This window comes from Natrix helvetica, assembly GCF_964273705.1.
Source record: "Natrix helvetica genome assembly, chromosome: 3".
Taxonomy (NCBI): domain Eukaryota; kingdom Metazoa; phylum Chordata; class Lepidosauria; order Squamata; family Natricidae; genus Natrix; species Natrix helvetica.
In genome coordinates this window covers 127,005,988-127,027,522 of record NC_138549.1, presented here as the reverse complement: position 1 = coordinate 127,027,522, position 21,535 = coordinate 127,005,988, and the positions used below count along the sequence as shown (strand labels likewise).

Here is a 21,535-nt window from a genome sequence, read left to right as displayed (position 1 = left end):
ATACATATACCTTTTTGTTCTTCAGTGTTTTATTCACTGACCCCTTTCAGAAAGATGATTGATTTTAAAAACATCAATTAAAGACAAAGCAAGCCTTTATTGCAACTACTTCAACTTTAGTCTTAGTTCATCATGAGAAAGCTGAAGGATTTCTGTGAGTTGATGTCTATGATGCATAAGCTAAGTATTTTTTAAGAATTTTCCCCTCTCCCCCCCCCCCCACTTGTTATATTTAGTTAATCATTTTCTCTTTCCCCAGCTGATAATAAACTCTGCTGTCCTTTCTTAGGGTTCATTGAGCCTTCTGTTACTGATAGATAGACAATAATTTTAAAGGAATTAAAAGGACAATGAGAAGAAGAATCTGTTCTGTTCCCCTAAGTTTGCAGTGGGATAATTCTGGAACCTGAAAAATGTTTATCAGAGCAAAAAGTGGAATGAGTGTGTGTATTTCAGATAACAATGGCAAAGCATCTTCCTGGATAAATTATTTTGAAATATGAAAGATTATTTCTGACATGTACATTGGAATGTGGCCGTCCGATTCAGAATTAGATCTAGACTTAGTTGTCTCATGATATAAGGCAGTGATGGCTAACCTTTCTCGATTGGAGGGCCCAAAACGCGTGTGTGCAAGCGCGCACCCCCCAAAATGTAAAGCGTGTGAGCAAACACCAGGGGAGGGTTCCTGCCAGTTCTAACCTCTTCTATAGAAGAGGTTCCACAAATCTACAGTGCCGTTTAGAACCAGTTCCATCTCCCTCCCCCCGCCCGTCCACACATCATCAAGATGAAGAGCGAGAGGAGGAATTCTGGGAGTTGAAGTCTACAAGCCTTAAAGCTGTCAAGTTTGAACACCCCTGGTTCAAAGGGTTAGGGGTGCAAAGGGTCTTGTAACTTGACAGCTTTAAGACTTGCGTGTTTCAAATGCCAGAGTTTCTGAACCAACATTTTGGTTGCTAAGTAAGAGCGTTGTTAAGTCAGTTTCACCACATTTTACAAGGTGACCATGCCCATCCAGTCACATGGCCGGCAAGCCACTCCCACAAAGCAGGCCATACCTACAGAAGGAGTTCTAAAAAAAATTGAAACCCACCACTGGCACACACACAAACATGTGCACGTGACACACACACCCCCGCACCCTCCCATGTATGCACATGCAACCACACACACACATGCCAAACCACGCCCCCCCCATGCATGCGTGGCAGAGACCCAAAGACCGGGTGGCTGGCAGGAGGTGCGCGCCCATGTGCGATGGAGTTCAGTTCAGGCAACAGCTCGCATGCCATCAGAGAGGGTGCTGCGTGCCATCTCTGGCACACGTGCCATAGGTTTGCCATCACAAATGTAAGCTATGCTGCTAGTTTTGTTGCACTGTTCCTGAAATCACAGCAAAGCTGGAGCTGTCACTTAAAGCATTGAAATTCTGCAGAAATCATGAGTATTCTATCCTCCCATGGGAAATCACTGGGTCTTTGACTCCCATCACCTCTTTAGAGATTCAGTGACCATAACGTTCTTCTCAGGTTTTTTTGTGTTGACAGAAGTAAAGATTATGAAATCAATTGTGTTCAGCTTCAAACTAAACTCTTTTGAGAATTAAGGAATAGAAATGATGACTGTGCAGTAGTAGCCAAAGAAAATAAAAGTTTCAGTTCTCTTCAGGAATTTGACCAGACTCCCAACTATTCTAAGAGGGGATTGTTAAATTGTATCAACAGATAGGGTTTTAAAAATGTGATATCCATTTTCTTGAGCTGTAGGGAAAAATGCATAGTTTTGGTGGGGGGGAAATTAGTCTGTGGACTAAATATTTCTTTCCATATTCTAAAAAATTCTGGACCTACCTAATTGAAGGACTAATTTTTATATGACCATGAAGTTTTTAAAGTGACCCAACTTCCACCAGAGAATTGAACAGCTATAAGAGAAAAAACTTGATATGTCTCCTTTGTCATTTTTCAGCCTCTTTTGCCTCAGTTCACTCACACACACACTGCTAGGACATTATAAGAAAACAAAAATCACAAAAACCAGATGAGCAGGTTTCTTGGTTGCAGGAACTATCGGTACTTTAATTTTTGTTTCCTAAAACTTTACAATCCCCATCTGGAGCTTGATGCAAACAACACATACTTAAATAGTTTATGATAATTAATTTATCATAAGTTACTGACACACGTAAAGAACTCACAGTTCAAATATTCTCTCTTAATGACTCTAATATTATTTTCATTTCTATAATGCATGGTAAATTACTGAGGAAAAGTAGTTTCCAGTAATAATGCTGCTGTTTTGGAGAGTTAAATTATGTTGTAGCTGTTGATTTGCTGCAAAACATCAGTAGACCTACCAGTAGATCAATTTTCCCCCTCCTATGTATCACTTATCCTTAGGTTAAAAAAAAAAAAACCTGCTCCAACTGTTGTAGAACAGATAAAGCATCAGTAGATGGCATCATTGTGTTATAATCTAGGTTTTTTTCTGCTTTTCTACAATAGTTTTCTCTTGTTGACAACTTTATCTCTACTCTGTTCATTTTCATATTTCATAGTTTTACTTTATAATCTGGGATAACTTTGTACTTGCTAGCATTGAAGAAAGTGTACACAACTTTTTTTAGGCCAGTTTATTTGGATCTTCAAGTGACATACTAGGGTTGCAATCCAGAGGTGGGTTGTCCCGGTTCGGCCCAAACTGGTATTGAAATTCAGGCATGGGTCGCAGAACCGGCAGCGACCCAGTCCTGCCACGCCCACGAACCGGTTCCCTTGCTGTTATGGGCTGCTGCATTTTATTTTTTAGTGACTGTATGTGCTCAGTTCACTGTAAATTGTTCTGCCCATGCGTGAATAACAATTTACATTGAACAGTGCATGCATGCACAGCGTACACCTATGGTGCATGGGTTGCAAACCAGTAGTAAAACCGTCAGCAACCCACCCCCGTTGCAATCCAAAAAGTAAATGGAATAAAGAGAAAGAAGAAAGAATTCCCCTGGCTGGGGAGAGAATTTGTCTGGCTGGGAAATTTTGGGAGTTGAAGTCCACAAGTCTTAAAAGTTGCCAAGATTGGACAGCCCTGATTTAGATAATGGTTCAGGAAGATGCTGCTCAGGGCCTGTCTCGTCCACCTTCTTCATTGTCTCCATATTCCAGATGATGATTAAATACATAGTGAAACTGCCTCTCCAAATGATTTTACAAAAACAGATGAATCGTATCTATGGGTTGTTCCCTGTTATGAGGAGCAACCTCATCCTTTTGCACCTCTCCTTCTCTTCCCATCACCCAGCATGGAATTAGTCCCTTCATTGTTCAACAATGCATTAGTAGATTTTTCCATTGTGTTTCTTACTTAATCGCCATGTATGCAGATAATTCATTGTATGTTGCAATGATCTTTATTTTGCAACACTTTCTTCTTGGATGTGTTCAAGTCATCCTTCTCATGTGGTCAGAAGGGAATAGCCAAGTCATTTTTCAACTTCGATAAAAGACAAAGTAATTGATAGCTAACTCCATTACAGTACTCCCTTACTGAGATTTCCTTCAAAGGAAATGCTATGTTGCTCTCTGCTATTTGAAATCCATGCTGTTCATTTTTCTTTGGCCATTTTTCAAATGACTTGGTTTGGCCTTTCCAGTTTTGTTCTAGAAAATGTAGCCAAGCTAAAAGACTTGTGAAATTCCTAGTACAAAAGGTGTGCCACTGTTGATACTTCCTTGGTACTTTAATACTTTAAATTAAGGGACCTGCTGTGCTTTCTCCACTAATTTAATTAAAGGGAAATCCCCAGGGAGGTTCCAGGATCTGTCTATGATTGTAACTCTGCATCCTGCCAGTAAATAGGTATGGAGAAATGCATACTGATTCCTGGTCTAAATCCCTAGGGAAAAAACATAGACGGTTTGTAAATTATGGCTGCCTTTCTGGCAAATTAAGACCAGGAATTAAGATTAAAGTCTGCAGTTTCTGTGAAAAATTTCCATCCAAAATTTTCATTCTGATGTCTGTGGAGTTTATATCTGGGCATGTCTGTTTGCGTGTATGTATGGAAACATAATACCAGACCCAGTCAGAGGTTCAAGTCCATATAGTAATTTAGCCTGAGCATCATGCTCAAAAGAAAGCTCTATTTTACAACACTATATTTTAAAATGTTCAAATAATAAGAGGAGGTGTCTTTTTTATTATCTGGCCGTGTCTTGATTTCATGCATGATTATATTTCATTTTTATTATACGATAGTTAGGAGACCCAAAAGCTGGAAGTCATTTGGGCCCCTATAAACCTGAAAGGGCCTGCACAGAGCATCTAGCAAAATACAGGTAGTCCTCGAGTTACAACTCTTTGCTTAGTGACCATTCAAAGTTATAATGGCACTGAAAAAAGGAATTTGTGACCATTTTTCACATTTATTACCATTGCAGCATCCCTATGGTCATGTGATTTACATTCAGATTCTTGACAACTGACTCACATTTATGATGGTTTATGACGGTCCCAGGGTCATATGATCCCCTTCTGCGACCTTCTGACTAGCAAAGTCAATGGGGAAGTCAGATTCACTTAACAATCCTGTTACTAATTTAATAACTTCAGTGATTCACTTAACTTAATGTGGCAAGAAAAGTCATAAAACTTAACAAACTGCTCACTTAGCAACATAAATTTTGGGCTCAATTGTGGTCATAAGTTGAGGACTACCTGTAGTTGTAAGGGTTAATTTAAATTTCCACAAATTCAAACAGAATGGCTCCAGTTTATGTCAAATCCATCCTTTTTCTGCAGTCAAGGTTATTCCAACCTGTACTTGTATCACTAAGGAGAACCCGGTGGCTACATTGAAAAGGAAAATGCAGAAAAAATGAGATTGTGTGCATATATAATATGCTTAGTATTTTTTTTCATTTTGCAGAGTTCTAACATCAGCATAAAAAGATATTGGAACATGACTATCAAATGTCATGCAGTAGCCTATAATTCCATTTTCAACTATGCTGGCTAAGGTTGAGATGCTAAATAGTCACTTCAAGGACAAGTTGTCTGATTTTTCTCTTGGTACAATGAATGTTTCTGCTTGAGGAGTTTGAAATTATTTATAGAGCACTACAAAATATAAAGTTTAGATTTAAGATAGTGGGATGATGGCACGCTAACAAGGAAGCTTCTGTTTCTCTGTGGGTGCAAACAATTACCACATTGTACATTCACACTTCCTGGCATAAAATTGCTCTTTTTTAACCATGCTTATTTCATTGCCTGTGATCTTTGGTATCTACTGTATATGTAAAACAGTGTTGCATACAGTGTTATATGCACCACTGTGTATTTATTATTTTATTTATTTATTTATTTCGATTTTTATACCGCCCCCTCTCCCCAAAGGGACTCGGGGCGGTGTACAGTCAAATAAAACAGATAAAATGGAATACACACATACAAACATAAAAACATAGAAGAGGAGGCAATACGACACTGTACAAAGTAAAGTAGATAAAAACAATATTTCAACAATCCTAAAAATACCCAATTAAAATTACCCAATTAAAATATATCTGCCAGGAGGTATAATAAGGTTATGAATGGTCCAGGCCGGCTAAACGGAACAGGTGAGTCTTCAGTTTTCGTCGAAAGGAGGGGAAGTCGGTGGTGGTTCTGATATCGGGGGGGAGGTCATTCCAGAGGGTTGGGCCCATCACAGAGAAGGCTCTACTCCTAGGTGCCGCCCGTTGGCACTGCTTAGTGGACGGCACCCGGAGGAGTCCTTCCCTGTGAGAGCGAATCGGTCACAGGGAAGTGTGTGGTAGGATGCGATCCCGCAAGTACCTAGGTCCTGAGCCATGGAGCGCTTTAAAGATGGTAATTAACACCTTGAAACGCACCCGAAAGACCACAGGCAGCCAGTGCAGCTCGCGCAGGAGTGGTGTTACGTGGGAGTACCTAGTACTCCCGAAGATAGCCCGCGCGGCTGCGTTCTGGACTAGCTGCAGTCTTCGAGCGGGTCCCAAGGGAAGCCCCATGTAGAGGGCATTGCAGTAGTCCAGCCGAGACGTCACCAGTGCATGAGTGACCGTGCGTAGGGCATCCCGGTCCAGTAGGGGGCGCAATTGGCGCACCAGGCGAACCTGGTGGAATGCCCCCCTTGCCACGGCTGCCACATGGTCATCCATTGATAGCCGGGCATCTAGGAGGACGCCCAAATTGCGCGCCCGTTCCACAGGGGGCAATTGCTCGCCCCCTATGGTCAGTGATGGAATCAACTGACTGAACCGGGGTGCCGGTAGCTACAGCCACTCAGTCTTGGAGGGGTTGAGCTTGAGTCTGTTGTCCCCCATCCAGACCCCGACGGCTTCCAAACACCAGGTCATCACCTCGACAGCCTCGTTGGGGTGGTCTAGGGTGGAAATGTACAGCTGCGTATCATCAGCGTACAGATCTGCCCCTCCACCCCAAAACCACGGATGATCTCCCCCAGCGGCTTCACATATGCGTTGAACAGAACGGGTGAGAGGACCGACCCCTGAGGCACCCCACAAGTGAGTGGCCTCAGAGTCGACCTCTGCCCCCCTGCCAACACACATTGCGTCCGGTCGGAGAGGTAGGAGCCGAACCACCGCAGAACGGTGCCTCCAACTCCCATCCCCCCCAGCCGGCGCAATAGGATACCATGGTCGATGGTATCAAAACTGCCGAGAGATCTAATAGGACCAGGATAGAGGAACAACCCCTATCTCTGGCCCTCCAGAGATCATCGACCAACACGACCAAGGCCGTCTCCGTGCTGTGTCCGGGCCGGAAGCCGGACTGGCATGGGTCTAGATATTCGGATTCCTCAAGGTGTCGTGGAAACTGCTGTGCCACCACATTCTCAACAACCTTCGCTAAAAAGGGAAGGTTGGAGACTGGACGATAATTAGCTAGCTCCATCAGGTCAAGGGAAGGCCTCTTGAGTAAGGGCCTCACCACCGCCTCTTTCAAGGCGGCAGGTAAGGATCCCTCGCTCAAAGAGGCGTTCACCAAGCCCAGTAGCCAGCCTCGTGTAACTTCCCAGGATGCCAGTACCAACCAGGAGGGACACAGGTCCATTAAACATGTGGTCGGTCGCAGCCGTCCACGCAACCTATCCAAATCCTCGGGGGCAACAGACGCAAACTCCTCCCAGAGTGGTCTCACGAGACTCACTGTTGGCGGCTCCTCTGGTCCACTGAAGGGGGCCCATCCGCTCCGGATCTGAGCGATTTTGTCCTGCAGATATTCCCCAAACTCCTCTGCTCTGCCCTGTAAAGGGGCTTCCACGTCCTCTGTGATAAGAGAGAGCGGGTCACCCGAAACAGGGCGGCAGGGCGGTTATCGGCGGACGCAATAAGAGTGGCACAATATCTGCGTTTGGCCACTCTTAATGCCACAAGGTAAGTCCGTAAATAGGCTCTTACTTGTGTTCGGTCAGATTCGGAGCGTGAGGACCTCCACCTGCCCTCTAGGCGTCTCCTATGGCGCTTCATCACCCTCAGGTCCTCGGTAAACCAAAGAGCCCGGGTGGGTCGTCACCGCAGGAGAGGCCGCAAAGGCGCAACTCGGTCCAGGGCCCCAGCGGCCGCCCTATTCCAGGCGGCCACTAGGTTCTCGGAGCGAGAGCGGGTCAGGGCTACAGGAAATGGCCCAAGCTCCGTCTGGAACCTATCCGGTTCCATCAGGCGCCTGGGGCGGTACCATCTTGGACAGTTTGGTTCCGCCTCCTCGCGGTGGGGGGTAGCGCCAGGGAAGTCCAGCCGGAGACATGAGTGATCTGACCATGACAGGGGAGTAATGGTTACATCCCCTCTTCCCAGATCACTCGCCCACTGTTCAGATACAAAAACAAGGTCCACAGTGTGGCCACCTTCGTGTGTGGGGCCCTGAATTAATTGGGTCAGGTCCATGGCTGTCATGGAAGCCATGAACTCCCGAGCTACCTCGGATGCTTCCCCCGTCGACGGCAAGTTGAAATCCCCCATAACCACAAGCTTGGGGGTCTCAACTGCCGTCTCTGAGATCAGCTCGAGGAGCTCGGGCAGGGCTGCTAACGTATAGCGAGGAGCCAAGTATACAATCAGCAAGCCCCACTGCCTCCCTGGGCCCCATTTCACACCAAGGGACTCACATCCAGGTATCTGAGGTACAGTGAACTCCCTCGGCTCTAGGCATTCCCGTATAACTACCGCCACCCCACCACCCTTACCCAGGGCCCGAGGCTGATGGAATGCACAGAAACCCGGTGGGCACATTTCCACGAGGGGTAAACCACCCTCGTGGCACAACCAGGTCTCCGTTATCCCTGCAAGGTCCAGCTCCCCCTCTGAGATCAACTCATTAATGAGGGGGGCCTTGTTGGTCACGGACCTTGCATTGCAGAGCATCAGCCTCAGGCCCTGGCTCTGTAGTTCCTGACCACCTAGATTGCGGGGATTGGTACAAACGACCGGGTGTAACCAACAACCACGGTCTCCCAACCGACGTTGTGGTCTTCTCCTGTCCTCGCATCCCCTCCTCCCCGCGACCGATGTAATAAGACAACCCTCTATAGGAACGTTCTTTCCCCTCCCCCCCTCCACCACACTGATAAGACCTGATAATCTTTAAACAATGTTAGCGTTGTCTCTTAATTCATCTCTTTCCTTATATTTATAAGTAGGCCTTTCTTCACTGTGTTTCGTAACCTCAAAGGTCACGAAACACAGTCAACAGCAAGGCCAGCAAACTGACCTTTAAAAGGTCTTTAGAGATTTTTAAAATATACATTTCTAGTAAAAACAGAAATTGATTACAGCTTTTGCATTTGTCCCAGAGTTCTATTTTTGCTCAAATTTCCTGCATTTACTGAGAATCAGGCAAGTTCATTCTTAAGTGCCTTGATCTTTGCTTTTTTAGTACCAAAACTGTTATGTATCCAGATCAATGCTAATGACTGTTATGAAATTGCTTTCTCATTGTGATTGACATTTTGTTCAACATCCAGGAAATGCTGTTGCAACATCGTACTCTGTTGGTGTTAAGCTGGTATATATACACCACATAGGTAAACACAAAGATCTCCTTCTTTGCAAATAGAGCACTGGACATCATCTGCATTCAGAATGAGTCGAGTTATTATTTGGACTGGTAATCTTTGATTCAATAACATGTTTGTAGGTTGGATGTTGATGTTGTGTTAACTTATTTATATAACTTACTTATGCTTCTGTGCAACTATGCGGTATACTTTTTCTTATATAAAATTCATAAAAAGATACATTAATTTACTCTAAACAGGTATTTCTATCATGAAGGCCACATGTTAACAGGTTTGTTCTTTCAAGTCTGTTTCTTTCAATGGAATAATGGAAAAAGTATAGTGACAAGATGCACAGGAAACAAATGCCTTCTGTATCTAAGTATCTTTAATAGGGAACTGAAGTTGAACTCTACAAATGGCCTTTTCAAAATCTTTATCTTATTTGTGTTGTAACTTGTAGGGTTATTTCAGTACAATTTTCAAGGAGAAAAATTCTCCCAATATATTTCTAGGCTGAGGTTCACCTTTAGCAATGATAGTAGCACAGCTTTTTTGATTTCTTCTAGGCAGGCCAATCTGCACAACTCTGTCTTGCAAAGTTCTAATGATGAAGTATCAAGGTTCCATAGATTATAAAAATATGAGCAAAAAGCCATTTGTGCTACTTCTTCCTGGTGCAGAAGCCATACAATTCTACCTACTATAGGATCTTTGGTACAATCAGAGTACTTTGGGAGGCCTATGCAACAATATGAAAGATTGTGGGAAACAGGGAAAGGAATAGAAGAGAATAAAGAGATAGCGGGTGAGTCACTTGACAGTTTATTTTGCCAATAGCAACTTAGCTCAAGTGGACAGGAATTCTGTCTAAATTAGCTCACTGAGAAAAAGGCTGAGAAATTCCTGTAACAATTTTCAGAATTTTGTATTTATCCCAGACTAGAAGTCAAGTAAAATCTATGTAGTTCTTGCTTCTTTGATCTTTTTTGCTCTATCTAGATTGATAATCAGGTTCTCATTCAGGTTTGCATGGATAACATCAAGGAGTTTAGATTTTCAGTAACTGTGATGGGGGTTGATTATTGCCATTATTGTGTGTGGGAGATATCTGTATTTAAAGTTTCAATTAAAAAGATAAATACTAATGCAAACTAAAAAAGAATACAAAAATAAAAATATAGTAAAGAAAAGAAGAAACATATAAAGAAATTTCTTCTCCCTTCATCCCAACATGATGGGATGTGTAAACAATTATAAAGTATAAATAAATATATAAACAATTTTAGTAACTTATAACCATCTCTTAAAATGCAACAAATGATCTCTTATTTACATATCTCATCTATCTATAAACAAATCCTTAAAGCCTTGTTGTTAAGTACTGATCACCAAGTCAATTAAGATTTACTAGATGTAATAGTGTATCTGTTTTAACCTTGATCAAACAAGCCAATTTTATATTTCTTCCTTTTACTTTTAACAATTTTAATCTTTAGTCTTTTGAAACAATATCTTAGAACTTGATTTATTTTTATTTTTATTTGACGCTTTTTACAAACTTCTTTAACCAGTCTTTTTTGTAAATTCAGTATAGTAAAATTATCCAGGCCACTCTCTTAATTTGTTATTTATATGTACCTTTTAATTATTAAGACATCAGCTGGTTTCTTTTTTATGTCCAGTGTAGCATTTTTTCCCTATATCATACTGTAGCCTATCATTTTAAAATACACTTTCAGATCAGTATGAATTTTGTCAGGTAAAATTTGTTCTTCTTTTATAACATTTCGAAGCCGGTTTATCTATAGAAGCTGACACTCTTAAAATTAACTTCTGGGTCCTTGTCTCAATAATATGCTTCAATGTGTCTAATCCCAAATGTGGTTTTTCAAGAGGCAACTGGATTTCCCACAAACATTACATATAAGGTATTACATATTACCTACTATACCACAATAACTGAACTAGCAATTGCACATAAGATTTCACCATGTCACACCAATTCATTTACTTGCTCTAAAATGTGGACATGAATAGATTGCAAAAATTAATTTACTATTCCTGTGAGCTTGAGTCATCAATACATTTCATTGGAAATTCTTATGCCTCATTGCCTTAAATATGACATCTGCCACAAATCATGCAGGTTTGCAATGAAAGAATTGTCTGCATATAAAGGAAGACATATACTGTATTTCCATCCCAGGCGAATGCAGTTCTAATGTTCCTCCAATGATTCCTCAGACATAAATATATTAAAGAACTCAAAAGACATCATATATTTTTATCTTATTACTTTATTTCATTGTTGAAGCATTCACTAAGCATTTCATTTACTTTCTTACATACTTTACTTCTACATATTCTACATTTGTTGCATTCAGCAACCAAACAGCTTTCAACTTCATTTTTATGGAAAATGTTCTATAATTCATACCTGTATGCATTCACAGTATTAATCATGCATGATAAAGTTTCCTGTTTGCTTTCATAAATTTCTCAGCAACCGGCTGAAGAGGAAAAATCTAGCACATACACCCCCTACTTGACACAAAAACACACTGCACTTCACAAGTTTTTAGTTACTGGTGCTTGGTGTCCTCTTTCGGTTAGAATTCTACCTTCCTACACATGTTTAACAAAGCAATACTTTCTATGAGTTTAGTTTTTGTTCTTATTACTTTTCATTGTATAAAAAGTGTACTCTAACTTCACTATTCATGCGCTCTAACTTCATTATGTGTGTATGTGAGAGAGGGGGGAGGGGAGAAAGACACACAGAGAGAGAGGGGGGGGAGGGAGGGAGGGAGGGAGGGAAATTACCAGCATGTCATACCTGTGTCACCTATACCATTCACTACTAATGAAATGGAAGTATAGTTCAGTTTCACACGTCTTCACCGGGATGCCACATTTTTCATCAAATATACCCACACTATTCTTAAAGAACTATTCTTTAGTCTATAGACTACTTTGCAGAACCAATGTACCCCACCAAAGGAGATATAAGCAGTTTTCTGGTGCATTCAAAGTAAAATATAAAAAAGCATTGGTAGTAAATATTAATCATATTATACATCATAATCTTAGATCCAAAGAGCCTATATTACTTAGCTAATTTGTTTTCTATTTTCCTTTTATTCTAGGTTTAGCTCTCTTGCTCTTTCTTCACTGCAGTAAGTAATCATATAGTACCATCTTATTTCCTAATGAATCATGAGAAAACAGAAAAGATTAACGCTCAATTTATGGGGCTCTAATAAAATATTCCATAAAGGAATCAACAATGGAAAGAGCATGAAGGTTGGTGATACCTTTCATGAGCCCAAGCAGCATGAGAAGTTAGATTTAGACATTCACCACCATAAGCAGGACAACAAGTGACAAATAAAGGTTTATGCCAGATAGAGTCATTCTTGTGAGACATAAATTTGATAAGTAAAAATGTTAAATAAATGTGACTCATTATTCCTTCAAATTTAGAATTAGATGTAGAAAGAAGAAAGTTAGATAAGTGGAGGACCCAATGGAAGCTGTTTCTGGAATCATAAAAATAATAATAAGCAACAGAGAAGAACATATTCTGATTGATAGAACTCTCCAGTGGTGGGTTCTGGATCCCGTTCCAACCGGTACGATTGGAACGGGCCCGGCAGCATCCACATGGACATGTGCAGTGTGTGCGCACACCTGCGCAGCACATGCATGTGTCTTCCTGTCCAGCAATGCCTCCGTGAGCCTCCGCAATGCTCCAGCTGCTCAGCTGTACACGCCGTGTGCAGAAGTGCAGAAGACTTTAAAGAACAGTTAAGGAGCTTAGGCGGGCAGGTGGGCCATCTGGAGCAGTTTACCGGAACGGTACCCGGTGCTCAGGGCAGGCTCCGGTACACCCATACCAGGACATACCGCCTGCAACCCACCACTGGAACTCTCTCTTCAGACACATTCTGAAAAAAAGAACTTTGCATAGTTCAACTTCATTAGAAAGTTATTTACAGTATTGGAAGTTCTGCTCTTTGTGGCCATTTGTGTTTCTCCATAGTAGCACCCTCATGGTAAATATGCCCTGGCCCCGCTCTAACTGCAGAGCCAGGGCACCTCTAATGCGCCTCCCAGCCTCACGATGCCCTGGCCCAACTCTCCCTGCAGAGTCAGAGCACCTCAGTTTCTGCCGCCGCCCTCCGCCGCCACCATCTCAGCATGGCTTTTTCGGCGGCTTCCAAACCAAGACTTCTGGCAGTGGCCGCTCTGGGCGTATGCTCTATGGTTGTGGGCCGGTTGAATATATATATTCAGAAAAACAGATATAAATAAATAACAGAAATAAATATATATTTTCCTGGGAGGAGTGATTAACTGAATAGACCAAAATGTCTTTGATATACAATCTCATTTGGACAGGTTCTGCTTTCAAGATTGTTTGCTATTTCACCAACTGGTCTCAGTACAGGCAAGATAGAGGAAAATTCTTGCCTAAAGACATTGATCCCAAACTGTGCACGCATCTCATTTATGCATTTGCGGGAATGAAAGACAATAAGATCACAACGGCAGAGTGGAATGACGAACAGCTCTACAAGGATTTCAATAACCACAAAAAAACGTAAGGAGCCAATTCGGGTGAGGTGGGATAAGGGGTCTTTCTAGAAATTCCTGGAACTGGGATTTTGGATTATATGGTTGTAGAAGGAAGTATATAAAAATTTTACACAGGGAACTTTATGGAAGTTTATGGAAGTAGAAATGATTTCAACCCAGAGGACTGCATTAGAAAAAAATGTTTTAAATTCCTTTTGTATACACTGATGCAGCTGGGAGAATTTTGCATACATCGTAAAGCACCAACCGGAATCAGGCCCAATGAACTTTTCTAAGCATGAAAACCACACACAGAATGAGAGATAAACTAGTTAAGAAAAGCAACTGAATTCTACTAACCCAATTTTTTTTCTCATTTAGGAATCCAGGATTGAATACACTTTTAGCTATTGGTGGATGGAATTTTGGTAGCACAAAGTAAGAACCTCAGAGATATCTATGGAGGGGACTTTATTCATTATGCTATGATGAACAAGCCTAAGTGGCAACTGCCAAAACACTGGACTAATTCTTGGGATGCTCTTTGAGGGTCCTACTTTGCAATTATTTTCATTGGTATTTCCTATAATATTGCTGACAGTAACATTGACTGCACAAGAATAAAAAAATACATAATTGTAATAAGGAAAGATGGCAAATGTGCATAAAACTGGCTACTATACATAGTTAATTGTTCTGAACCCCTCTCCACACCTGTGAATAAACCAGAACACAGGCTTGGCTGTTTGCCACTGTTTAATTACTGAGATAACGAATCCTTTGGCTGAGGGCCCAGACAACTCACGTTCAATAGAGTAACCCAGATAATGAAGCAACGCAGATAGTCCAAAAGAGCAGACACGGCTAGAATACACAGATAGATTTTCTTACCTATTAATTCGAACAGTTGTTTCCTGCAAATGTCCCCTCCCAACGCCTCACCTATAATCTCTCTTGGGAGGGGCCAATGCACAACCACCTGTGCTTAATAATCTTCTGTGAGTCTGCCTACGGAGTTGCTGCTTCCATTTCTCAGCCCTTCTCAATCTAGTATCAGGGACAAACTGCCTTTGATCCTCCCCACTGCTCCATGCCTCAGGCGCCTCCTGGTGGCCAACCAGCCTCTCTAGTCTGTGCTCTGAGTCTGAACCCTGCACAGGGTCCTCCACATCGTCCAGGGCAGATTCATATGGATCCTCGCTATCCGAGTCCATCAGCAGCTCAACTGGATCCTACTGGGCCACAACAGTTAATCATATAATATTCATGTTTCAAAACCTTCAAAACATCAAATATTTGGAACTAAAATTAAAAAAATAGAATCAACAAAGATTTAATAGAAAATATGTTATTTGGGACTAAGTGAGTTTTCAAGTCAAAAGACTAAGGTAGAACCCTCGGAGTTCTGTAGTTTGGGTACTGATATTGGATGGGTACACATATGATATATGTACATGACAAAGCAAATTGGTATCTTGTTTGTTTGCTTGATGTGCTCATATGCAACTTCTTTGGTAGATTCTCTGCAATGGTAGCTACTGCTCCCAACCGCCAGGTATTTATTTCTTCTGTGGTTTCATTGCTCCGAAAACATGACTTTGATGGCTTAGACCTAGATTGGGAATATCCTGGTGCCAGAGGCAGCCCTGCAGAGGATAAACAACGTTTCACCCTCTTAGTTCAGGTACTGCAAAACTTTGAGTTGATGATAAAATGCAAACAGCAAATAAAAAGTTTCTTGCTGCAATGTTATTTTACAGTAGCAAATTCTATGTACAACAGTGTACATAGAAACATGGAAACAGTGAAACAGAACATCAGAGAATATCGCAAAAGTTGTACAGAATGAATGCTGCTTAATAATTACTTTATTACTGGAACTAAGTCATAATAGACTTGCATATGCAATTGGTGATTTGATTCCAAAATATAATATAGGGATACCTTTCTTTATCTATAGCTAAGACCCTTCAACAGCATAGTACTCATCAGATGTTCAGTTTAAACCCTTTCATACATTTAGCAAGTAAGCAATATGTATTTTTTTCCTTCTGTTCAATCATGTGTGATTCTCTTCGGAATACTCTTTGCAGTTTTCATTGCAAAGGTTTTCAAAGTGGTTTGCCATTGCCTCTTTCCTAGAGCTGAGAGAGAGAATGATTAGCCCAAGGTAACCCACCTGGCTTTGTGCCTAAAACAGGACTAAAACTCAAAGTCTCCTGGTTTCTAGCCTATGCCTTGACCATTGCACCAAACTGGCTCTCAAACAATATGTAATAGATACCTACAACTCAAATAAGAAGTATCCTGGATTTGCAGTTACTTTGGAGACAAAAGTGACTGAATTGGTATCACTATCCACTCATTAAATCACCTGCATCTTTTTAAGTAACCTACATTTTTAATTTATATTTTATTTTATTTTAAAAGATGACAGGAATAAAACTAATGCTGCTATCTGCTTATCTTAGGAAATGATGAAAGAATTTACAGCTGAAGCCCAGAGGACAGGAAAGAAAAGACTCTTGCTTAGTGCTGCCGTTGCTGCTGGGAAGCAGACTGTTGACAATGGTTATGAAGTGGACAAGATCTCAGCGTGAGTATATCCCGGAAAAATTATTAACTAAAATGGAGAGCATGCTGACCTTTAAATTAATTTCATCCGTTAGCTCCAACATTGCAAGCTAACAAGTTCTTATTTCTTAATTGTAAAACATCATGCTTCATGGAACCATTCAAATTACAGGTAGTTCTACAGCTCATTTAGTGACTGTTCAGAGTTACAACAGTACTGAAAATGCTTGGCGACTGGTTCATACTTATGACCTTTGCTGTGTCCTAGGGTGATGTGATCTCCTTTTTTGACCTTCTGGCAAGCAAAGTCAATGGGGAAGCCAGATTCACTTAACAACCAGTTTACTAACTTATTAACTGAAGTGATTCACTTAACAACTAGGGCAAGAAAATTTGCAAAATGAGGCAAAACAAATGTCTCACTTAACAACAGAAATTTTGGGTTCAGTTGTGGTTGTACGTTGAGGACTACTTGTATGATATTACAGATGAAATTCACATAATGTATATTTTCTTACTTTACTCACAGATCTTTGGACTTTATCAACCTCATGTCATATGATTTTCATGGAGCCTCAGCTGGAGTCACAGGACACGTCAGCCCCCTTTTCCCTGACACTGTAGGTGTTAAAACACTTGATCCCATAGAGACTCTACATTTAGATTTAGAGAAAGGCTGAAAAGTAATTTACCTATTTAACACTTGTTACATACAGAAAACAATTTAACAAACGGATTGAGAATCAGCATGCTGGTTAAAAATATTTTATTCAACACTTTCCCTTTTAATATATTCATGTTGTGCACCTAACAATTACAACTTGGTTCTCTAAACAGTGGCTCTCAACAATTACTAGCTCTTTAAAACTACTAGTAAAAAGATCTGTGAGAAGTGCTTTTCTTAATAACTATCATTCTATTAAGCGAACTGATTTTGCCAGGTTGTTTGTAAACTTCTAAGTGGGCATGAATGCTGGTAAAGCAGTCATGGGAACTGGCCCACCCCACCTGCACCAGCAGAGGAGACATACTGTGATCCCTTTAGCCAAGGAATTTCAGCTGGAGAATTTCAGAAAAGAGCCTTCTCTGCTGTAGCTCCTGCCCTCTGGAACATCCCACCCCCTGAGCTGAATTGGTTCCCACCCTCCTGAATTTTCATAAGAGCCTTAAGACCTGGCTCTGCCAGATGGCTTGGGGCCCAATGGGAAAGCTTCATACTGGAGGTGGTTGGCTAATTAAAACCTACAATAATCCCAACTCCACCTTTCCCCACCCCGTGTGTCCGGCTCTCTCCTTTGCCACCTTGTGTTAGTGATTTTATCTGCTGTTCTATTTTATAATTGATGGGTTTAATGTTTTTTTTATATTGCAAGCCGCCCAGAGTCATTGGATACCAGATGGGTGGCAAATAAGTTTAATAACAAAATAAATAATAATAACATACCATCAATGACTGCTAATTGAGGCATAGGAGCAGAAAATCTGTATTAGAAAGATCACAGTATAAATCTAATCTGGTGGATATTTAAAATGAGTTCATTGAAGATCCTAGGATTCTGCACACTTCAAAAACGATTATGAAGAAGTACTCGGGACCTCTCTACTATTCACTCAGTATGCTTCTTCCCTTTTTTCAAGCTTCTGGATGAAGGGAAGGTCTCTGCATTAAAGAGTCTAATTTCATCATGCCAAATAACTCCTTATTTATTTTGAAAATGTGCCAAGTTATACTAGATCATTTGTATGCATGAGTATAGAATATTGAATGCTATTCATTAATCATACCTGCTAGTATTTAAAATATCTAGATTATTCTGTAGGCAATTAAGGAACACATTTATAGATTATTTTTGTAAAAAAAACATGAATATGTAATCTTAGATACGAAAAAATATATTTCAGAATATAATTTTTTTTAATATTATGGCATCTTAGAATATATATCAATCTGTTAAACTATTTGTACTTTGTCTCACATCATCCAGTGAAAATATGGATAAAATACAATTTTGAATATCAATGTGTTAATCTTTTTCCTAAAGCTGTACAATTTGTTTCCTGCCTATTCATCCAAAGAGCTTGAATGACAATAGAGTTTTACTCATTAGTTTACTTAAATTATCTTTCTTGCATTCTTTACAAAGCTGCTGCATAAATTTATAAGATCCTCTAAAGTCGGAATCAATACAACATGTTATTGGTAGCCTTCCAGATACCGGTATTTCTGAACCACAATTTCTTCACAGTTGCCAATATTGATAAGACAACTTGAACTGCAGCTGAAGGCAAGGTTGTTCCTCACCCATTTGAAGGGAATAAACCTTTCCTCAGTATGAAGTGAAAGGCTACAGTTGGGAAGAAAAATTACCAATCTGAATGTCTTAAAATGGAACAATTTTTCTTGGTATATGTGACAGCATCTTCACCAATATATTTATGTTAGGACTGTAGCATAACTGAATAATAAAATGGATTAACCTCAAAACCAGACAAAATGGACTGAATTCTTGCATATTTGTTTATTGCTCCAAAGGACAATGCTGTGCAATACTGGAAGACCAAGGGAGCGCCACCTAAAAAGATCATTCTGGGAATTCCTGCCTATGGACGAACCTTCACCCTTTCTACTTCACAGAATGGAGTGAAGGCACCGACTTCAGGGCCTGGCACAGCTGGTGTTTACACAAAAGAAAGAGGATTTTTGGCTTATTATGAGGTAAGGAAAAGATATATAGTTATGCCCCCTTCACTACTCCAAACAAGGATAAATTTCAAGAAGTCCAACATGTGCTCATGTTTGATCCCCTTTGGTAGAGACTGCAGAGATGTATTGATATATTTAAATGTGCAGGAATGTATGGTACATTTACAAATATACAGATTTATATAGGTGAAAGGATTTAAAATATCAATATATTCACTGCTTCCAAAACATATCTCTAGAATGAAGCATCTTTGGTGGATAAAGTTCAAATGGTTGATTTAGATTAGACTATTTCTCTCCCTTTCCCTTTCTCTACCTCCCTTGAAAGAATTTAGAGTCAGCCCATTAGTTCCTTATGGCAGACCAACAAAATCCTAGATTACAACTTCCTTATTGTGGGGTTGCAAGGAGACTGCCTTCTTTCTTACTTACTATTCTTTTTTTCTTTCTTTGCAAACCTAATCTTAATAGAAATAGGGATGAAAACAGGGAGACATTTGTTGTTCTTTGTCTCCTACAATTTATCTGAAAAGTTTCTAATGAAAACTTTGGTCAAGTACTAAAGACGCATTCTTGGAATATCCTGAGTTGTTTATACTTCTTTGCATCTGTCTCAAGTCAAGTATATATTTTGTTTCAGATCTGTATCTTTAGAAATGGTGCTACCACAAAAGTGATTGAAAATCAGAAAGTTCCATATTCCTTCAAAGGAAACCAATGGGTAGGATACGATGATGTCAGGAGCATTACCACTAAGGTAAGGATTATATATTTTAATTTAAATGTTTGTGTATTCTTCTAGTATATCTCAGCAACATTTATGTTCATAAATCACAAAATAGTAGCAACATAGACTGCTTTAGGGTCCTTTATATCTGAAAGGCGTTTTTGTAGAAATTACAATAGTCCTGGTTTTACTAAATGGAAACCTATGGTTAATCATATTTTCCTCAGACATATAACCCTATAACCATGCAGGGCTGGCTTGAAACATTCTGGTGCTCTAGGGAAAGTCATATTCTGGGACCCCCTGTGTAAAGAGGGACCCTCTTGTTTCTTGCTTCTTTTTTCACATTGTAAGTGTGAAAGTTTTGAGTTTCACCCTTACAATTTTCAGCCTGGTAATTCCCCCCCCCCAATTTTGGGTGGGAAGGGGGGGCATTGTCAATATATTTACCATGAATCACAATAAATGATTTTAAATACATCACCACCATTGTAATCACAGGGCAACCATTCTGCACAATTATATTTAACCCTCAAAAGAGTGCACTAGTACATGAGTATAACTTTGATTAGCTGGTATCATGCAACTTGGTCTTCCTAACAGACTTTGGTCTTGCATTATGAGTATTATCAGCTTCCTGAGATCTATAGAGGTAATAATAATTTCTTTTTCGTGACCTGCAATGTCTGGCTAGTGTGCTATTCATAACTGCAGGACCAACTTTGGGGGTATTTTCAGAAATGGGAGAAAGAAAAAGTTCTAAAGCACCAAGAAAGGATTACCAGATTTTATACTAGTATTTCAGCAGTCTTTTCAATTTTTGCACCCCCTAAAATTTGGTGCCCTAGACAAGTTCCTAGTTGCCAGCCTAGCACCACCCCCAAACCATGACAAATCATGGCAGCTGAAACTGTTGAGCAACATAACTTCTATTTGAGTTCAAGCCTTTAAATTCCTATTTTCTGTTTCATTCAGGTCCAGTATTTGAAAAAACAAAACCTGGGTGGTGGTATGGTATGGGCCTTAGACCTAGATGACTTCAGTGGCTCCTTTTGCAAAGAAGGAAGATACCCACTTATTCAAACTCTGAAAAAGCAGATGAGTTCCACAAATTAATTGGGTAATATAGTACTTTCTTTTCTTGGAATCATATTTTTACTCCAAGGCTAAAAAGGAACTAAGCATTTTCCTAACTTCCCCATTCTACTGGTATTTCCTATTACATATAGCAATGACAAAATATGACAATTTTCAATACTTCTGTAAAAGGGAAAATATTTTCTTTACCATAATGCTCAAGACTTTATTATCACTTTTCCTCAATACAAACATCTAGCGCCATCTGAAATAGTAAACATTACAAGTACAGTAAGTATTTATTATCTTGCTCACCAATAGATCAAATATGTATGCTTCTTTTGACTCTTGCCTCTTATTCCATTCAACTTTATTGAATGACTCTAAAGTCTAGTATTAGAATGATAAGGGGAAAATATTTCTGTTTACTTTGTCAACATCACAGGCATGTGTTGAGTTTGTAAGATTTTCTCTCCCCTACTGAAAATATTCAGAGGTCAAACAATGTTTATTCAAAAATGAAACTAGTGCTTTAATCACTAGAGTTCTGCAGATTGGTCATGATAAACCTTAGTGAGGCACTCTGTTCAATGGGAGCAAGTAACCCCTCCTTGACCAGGAATCTACAAGGAAACAATCTGCTTTATTTCACAAGGGAGTGGGAATGGGAGGGTGGCTTCTGTTATTATGGAAAGCAAAGATGCATAATCTCCTTGTGTAACTGAGTAGAAGTGGGGTGCTGGGAGAAGGGAAGCGTAGAAAACCTTTTTTTCTTTCCACTCAGGATCTTTGTCCCCACTGGGAATAATCAGCACAAAAGGCAACAACAATA

At 40.2% G+C, this 21,535-nt stretch overlaps 1 protein-coding gene across 5 annotated transcripts in view; it reads left to right on the top strand.

The window, feature by feature from the left end:
* Nucleotides 1–21,535, top strand: part of LOC309389906 (chitotriosidase-1-like) — a 42,612-nt gene that overhangs the window by 18,132 nt on the left and 2,945 nt on the right. For 2 of the 5 annotated variants that reach the window (XM_081948828.1, XM_081948829.1), the window contains exons 2-12: nucleotides 4,258–4,337; nucleotides 9,008–9,150; nucleotides 12,190–12,219; nucleotides 13,445–13,646; nucleotides 14,003–14,059; nucleotides 15,140–15,305; nucleotides 16,093–16,217; nucleotides 16,725–16,815; nucleotides 18,729–18,911; nucleotides 19,540–19,656; nucleotides 20,602–20,746. In XM_081948828.1, coding sequence (XP_081804954.1) covers nucleotides 9,126–9,150; nucleotides 12,190–12,219; nucleotides 13,445–13,646; nucleotides 14,003–14,059; nucleotides 15,140–15,305; nucleotides 16,093–16,217; nucleotides 16,725–16,815; nucleotides 18,729–18,911; nucleotides 19,540–19,656; nucleotides 20,602–20,742 — 1,137 coding nt within the window. In that variant the 5' untranslated portion in view covers nucleotides 4,258–4,337; nucleotides 9,008–9,125 and the 3' untranslated portion in view covers nucleotides 20,743–20,746. The remainder of the gene's footprint in view (nucleotides 1–4,257; nucleotides 4,338–9,007; nucleotides 9,151–12,189; nucleotides 12,220–13,444; nucleotides 13,647–14,002; nucleotides 14,060–15,139; nucleotides 15,306–16,092; nucleotides 16,218–16,724; nucleotides 16,816–18,728; nucleotides 18,912–19,539; nucleotides 19,657–20,601; nucleotides 20,747–21,535) is intronic. The other 3 variants (XM_081948831.1, XM_081948832.1, XM_081948830.1) reach the window with 2 other exon arrangements.